This window comes from Streptopelia decaocto, assembly GCF_964273445.1.
Source record: "Streptopelia decaocto genome assembly, chromosome: 16".
Taxonomy (NCBI): domain Eukaryota; kingdom Metazoa; phylum Chordata; class Aves; order Columbiformes; family Columbidae; genus Streptopelia; species Streptopelia decaocto.
The window spans coordinates 4,584,749-4,590,748 of NC_138671.1; the positions used below are offsets into that span (position 1 = coordinate 4,584,749).

At 45.4% G+C, this 6,000-nt stretch overlaps 1 protein-coding gene across 1 annotated transcript in view; it reads right to left on the reverse strand.

The window, feature by feature from the left end:
- The window catches only part of MYO15B (myosin XVB), a gene marked incomplete at both ends in the record, with an annotated part of 40,780 nt that extends 34,983 nt beyond the window's left edge, over positions 1–5,797 (reverse strand). The window contains 5 exons of the mRNA XM_082067391.1: positions 100–174; positions 688–797; positions 1,567–1,630; positions 2,660–2,721; positions 2,798–5,797. Coding sequence (XP_081923517.1) covers positions 100–174; positions 688–797; positions 1,567–1,630; positions 2,660–2,721; positions 2,798–5,797 — 3,311 coding nt within the window. The remainder of the gene's footprint in view (positions 1–99; positions 175–687; positions 798–1,566; positions 1,631–2,659; positions 2,722–2,797) is intronic.
- Between the last annotated feature and the right edge of the window lie 203 nt (positions 5,798–6,000).

Sequence of the window (6,000 nt, forward strand, 5' to 3'; positions counted from 1 at the left end):
CATAGCCAGAATGATAAACTTGCAGACAGCGAAATGCAAAGATAAAAGTCATACATAAAGAAATTAACACGCCTTCAAAAAAGTGCCCTGATTTCCTACCTGATGACAACACACTGCTCTTGCTCTGATGACTGGGATAGCATGTAGGCCATTTCTGCGATGGCAAAGATGTGTCTAGATGTACAGAAAGAAAATCCCAGTTAACTGACCTCACATTTCTACCTCACAAATAAAGCACCAAAAGTTTACGCATCAGTGATCTCCATAACAGATGGGCCACTATCTTGATCTGAGAAACATGAGGAACCAGGGAAATCAGAGCTTTGTTCTTTGCTGACATCAGGTTAATACCAGTGTTACAAGCTATTGCAAAGTTCAGGTTCCTCCAGGACCTCTTCACCCTAACCTGAGTAATGCTCTGTGCCGTGGGGTTTAATATAAGGGACACCAGCTTAGCATTGGGAAGCACATAGTGCCAGAACAGTCCCAGCAGGCATTGAACTCAGGACCTTCGAGTAATACTCAAGAAACTTGACCTAAAGAGTTCAGCTCTGTAGCATTACAGGTAAGTTGTTCACTTCCTATGGCATTCATCCTGCTCTGTCAGACAACTGGAGGAAAACAAAATACTTTCTGGAGCACAAACAGAACAACGTTTGGGGGGTTATTTGAGAAAGAGAAACATACGGGGCATTTTTTGAGAGAGTCCCTTGGTGGTACTGGATAGCCACATCTTCAGAGTAGATACTGAGGTCTTTGAAAGGATTCACAGAAAGCAAAATTTGCCCAATGTAAGTCTAGGACAAAAGTAAGAAAAGGGAAAAAATTCTGGTGGCTTCTTAGAATTTTCTGAATGAGGAATGAGACTGATTCTGTGAACACATATATTAATACAAAGATTAAAAATACCTTTAAAGGAATGCTTTTTATTCTGACTACGCTGCCAGCTTATTGAGGGTATAGCACAATTTTTCACTGTCAGAGCTCTGTCATTAATATTTTGGGATAAGTGGGCACTGACTGGTCTATGGTCGTCTTCACTAGTCACTGTCTATTCTCCAAGCTTCATACGAAATTACAGGCACCAGTTTGAACAGCCAAGCCAGTAAATGAAAAAGAACAATTAGCCACCCAGAACCAGCTCTCGACTGCAACACTGTGAAATGTTTGCAGAAACTCTGAAGTTTCTTCTCGAGACCCACAATTTTTACTCAGAACTGCTTTGCTAAGACAGGGTTGTTCCTCTAGGAGCAGCTGAGGCTAAAACCGAACCCAAATCTACTCATGGGTTGGGAACAAATACCAGAATTAAAGAGCAACCCTGGGACTTTCAGATTTTGCTACAAATATTTCATGCTACCCATTTTCTGAGCAAAAGCAGTGTGAGTATTCTTCTTATCACTGTTCCCAGCAATGAGTGAGTTCCTGAGCTACTTGGTACATTATTAAAGCTTAATGGAATTACAGAAATTATTTACTTTTAAAGCTCATTGTTCAGAATGAATAGCACTGAAGAAAACAAAATACAAACACAAACAAGCCAACAACGAAACCCACTACCCATACATAAATAAGATTGCGATGGAACCTCTTCTTCAGACACAGCAGAACTGAGCTCTCACAGACCTCCCTGCAAGCAGAGGAAAGGACTCGTCAGCCATAAGCTTCACTTGTATATGTTAATAGTGACCTTTCTGCCCTCCCAGGGATTTTGTAGGGGACTCATCTGAAACTGTTTGCTGCCTTCACATGGTTCCAACATGCCCAGGATTAAACATATAAGACAGGGGAGAACTGGCAAATCTCAGAGTATCCAGCCTGTCCATCTCCATGTGATCACACCTCTCTGCATGCAGCCTTTACACCTGCTTCTCTCAGCACATGGCAAGGGTGGAGGGTGCAAGACACATGTGAGAAGCACCATTAGGTGCTCCTCTTTCAGTAACACCAGTGAAACATGATTTAAGAGCTGTTAAAGACGTAGGGCCTGAGTTTGCCAAAGCTGAAGGCAAGGGGAGTCATCAAAGCCACAGATGCCAGTGTCAGTAGGCAAACAAACATAGAAATGTGCCTCTCATCCTGCAAGCCTTCCTGACTTAGCACATACTTTATGCAACAAGAATGGCACGTCAAATTCCCAGTTCCGTCCCTCTGCAACACCACAAAAGTCACATCAGCCTCTAAACATTGTTCCCCCTAGCCATAAAGTATAATTTGTTGTTCTAGAACCTATTTTGGGACTGGGAACCATTCAACAGGAGACTTATAGTCCCCTGGGTGCCTCTGTAAGGAAGCCTGCTAACGAGGATGAGCTGCTCTCTGGTGCGTGATTGCAGAGATTCAATGTGCACTCTGTGCAGCAGAGCTTGGGGACACCCTACACACAACAGTGAGGAGTTCCCTCTGCTGCTGTGCTCCTCCTCATGGGATCCAGGGTAGGTCCATGACTTAAATAGTGCAATTCTCCATCCTACTTTGCTTTACTGCAGAGCGTCACTTATCTCCGCTACGATATGCATCAAATCAGTTCTATTTTCTCACATGGTAGCCAAGGATCTATAATATGGTTTCTGTTGTTGAGCCAATCACAGGTTTGAAGGCTAACAAGCAAGCCCCTTTGACCCCGAATTAGCTGCATAATGCCATTGACAACACATACTCCAGTTTGGTTAGGTCTTCAATCTCCTCAGCTTCTACACGGTGGTCTTCACACATGTACACCTGAAATGCATAGCTACATTACTGAAAAAGCAGGAGAAGTTCAGCTTCATTGCAGTACTAGAAATAACGCCTGTACCTGTTTCCGCCTGAATTCCATCTCTGGCACGTTGTCAGTGGTGTCTTCTGCCTCCCATGGATCCTTACAGACCTTCATCACAGGACTGTTGGTCAGGTGTGGGTCCTTGTAGATGGCCCATTTGCTTAGGTTCTCCACGGTCAGTCGCGGCAGCAGCAGTTCAGAGCTGAGCCATGCCGCAGGGTCACATCCCCGAGCCTGCTGCTGAGACCAGTGAACACAAGGTGTGAATTTGGACCCTGCAGTCTGGAGCACACCTGACCTCTCTCTGACATCGACCTCGCCGGAATAATCTGCTGTACATTTTGGATCCTCTTCTCGATGTGGAAGGAAGCCCTGTTCACTGTTTCTCTGAGGGCTTTGATCCACCAAAGGTCTGGGAAGGTCACATTTCAATCTGCAGCCCTGTTGCACAGGCATCACGGATTTTCTGTCTGATAGAGATGTCAGTTTCTCTAGGGAATAACCATTTCCCGAGCCCTTGGATAAGGAACTCTTTGTCTTAACCATGCTGTGGACTCTGGGGAATACTATAGCAAACTTGGCATCAGTAGCAGTGTTGTTCTCCTCATCTAAGCTAAGGAAGCATGGAAAGGAGCTGGTTCCATGAAGAGGGGAATCACCAGCAGGCAAATCAACATGTCCCACTTCCTCTGCCATTTTAGAACCACCTTTCCCCTCCGTTAGTGGAGGAGAAGATTCTTTGTCACTCAACTGCAGCCTCCCCAGCTGTCCGGCTTTGCCAGCCCGACCGACCCAGCCAGCAGTGCTTACAATCCGGATTGCCACTCTACTTCTGAATCCAAAAGGTTTGCTGCTCTTCTTCCTCTTCCCAAATTTTTTCAAGAGCCATCTTGAGATACCAATTGCACGTGCCACTCTCAGAAGACGAGCTTTCAGACTTGCTTTCTTGGCAGGTTTTTGACCAAGCCAGCTGGTGACTTTTCTAAAAGCAGAATGCGTGTGCGAGTACTTGGATCCTTTCCCATCATGCACATTTTCTTTTTCAGAAGGTGCCTCTATAACCACTTCTTCTGCTTTCTCCTTTTTTGCCTCTAAAGTCTGGCCTGAACTCCGTTTAACTGTTCCAATAACTTTTCCAACATTCTTCTTGCCAAGGAGCTGCTTATCAGATGATTTTTTTGTAATAGTGGAGCAGCTTGAAATATTTGAAAGATTTAATCTTTTCTCTCCAAAACTTTGAGCTATGTTGAGCTCTTTCTGCTTACTAAGGGTTTCTAGAGTCGTGGGTTTTGAACAGATGCTTTCAACATTTTTCAGGTCAGAGTTGGTTTCCAAAGCCATCTGGACAAGGCTTGTTTTACAGCTTGTTAATAGTTTGGTCTCAGCATTTTTATGTTTGTTTTTCAGATTGAGAAGCATCTGGGATTGAGAAGAGCATTTCTTTGTAAGCATCATCGCTGCAAACTCCCGGTTGCTGCAGCCTGATGAACTGTCCCTCGGTGTATGTCCCACCACTTCACCTTGTTCTGCGATCTCAGTCCTCCCAGGTTTCTCTTCCAGTGTCATCTGCTGCTCAGAGAGCAGAGGACTGTCCTCCTGTGTGCTGCCACCTTCGTCATTCCCCTTCTCTCCCTGCTCAGCTCCTTGAAGTACTTTGCTAAGGCAAACGTGGAGTTTTGCTTTCCCAGTACCAGGCAGCGGCCGTTTTGTTGCATTTTCTTTGTCAATGCTCTCTTCAGTGCTCTTCTCCCCATTGCTGTCAGAATTGCCATATGCATCTTCTGACATATCTTGAACTTTGCCATTTTCTAATTTATTTTCCTTGCCTACTTCATCATCACCATTTTCTCTGTTCTTAAGACTTTTAAGTTGCAATCCTGAAATGCTTACGTTATCTTCTTCCTCCTTGCTCTCAGCTAGAAGAGACTTTGGTTTTCTTGGCCTGTCATCTTGTTTCTTCATTTTCTCCTCTGCCTCCAATCCTGTGAAGTCAGTGCCTTCACCCTCAGATTCCTTCTTTCCATCTGTGGCCACCTGCTCCCTATCAGCTTCGTTAGATGCTTCATTGCTTTCATCAAGCAGTTCCTTGCGCCCTTTTCCCTCACTCACAGGAGGATCTTTGAGTGTGGCTTCATTCTCACTGAGGCCATTTTCCTCTGAAGAACTGCTCCTCTCTCCACTGCTTGCAGTGCTGTCCACTCCAGTCTCTTTTGTACCTTTTTTATGGGTCCAATGGCCTTCGCTGCTGGAGTCAGAACAGGAATTACCTGAAGTTTCCAGGACATTTTCTGCTGCGCTTTCAGTGACAATAATCCTGGTATGTTTTCCAACTTGCTTTGTCCCAGTTCCTTCACCTTCTCCCTGCGCCGTGCAGCGGTGGGGTTGAGAACCTGACTTCTGCTCACGAGTTTCCTTCCAGCCGTGATCCCCACCGTGCCCGTCCCTGTGCCCGGCTTTGTGCGCCTTCTGCAGCAAGTCAGGCTTCCGAAAAGAGCCTTCAGCACTTTGCACCACAATTGGTGTTGCAGACCCTGCCTCAGTGACTTTCTCACTAACAGCAGGACGCCTGCCACGCTTCTTTTTAAAACTGTGTTTCTTGCTGTTTGTGGTGGCCTTTTCCTCCTTATCACTACTGTCCTCACTGTCTCGTCCTGACGTCTTTTCCTGTTGCTTGCAGGCCTTTCCTTTTTTCCCCTCCAACTTGGACACTGATTGTTCTACCCGTCTTCTCCCCAAATCAGATTCTCTTTTATCATTTCTCTTGTAAGCTCTTTTCCCCCGGAATAACTTTTTGTGGCCGTTTTCTTTGCTTCCATGAAGCTTCACCAGCCTCTGGCTTTTTAAGGGGTCCTCTTCAAGGGTGTCACCATGTTCAGGCAATGGCTCTTTGTCCTTCCACTGGCCTTTGCTCTTATCCCCCAACCGTTGCCCACAGTGGACGTTTGAATTTCCTGGGCAGCTTGTCTTTTCCTCACAATTCAACACTTTCTCTTTTCCATCCTTTTTGTGCCGGGTCTTGGATCGGGCAGGGGGCATTTCTCCGGTGTTCAGCAGTAATGTGAGGGCTTATGTCAATTCATCTATGAAAGGAAACATTGTGCATTTTGCTGTGAAATAAGCTACAATGTGAGGCCTGATCCTCCTACACAATAATTTACCTTGTTTCTATAGAAGCCTATAAACATTTGCAGAATCACACCTGTGCAGCTGAGAAGTGCCAAACTGACTGTCCTGTTCCA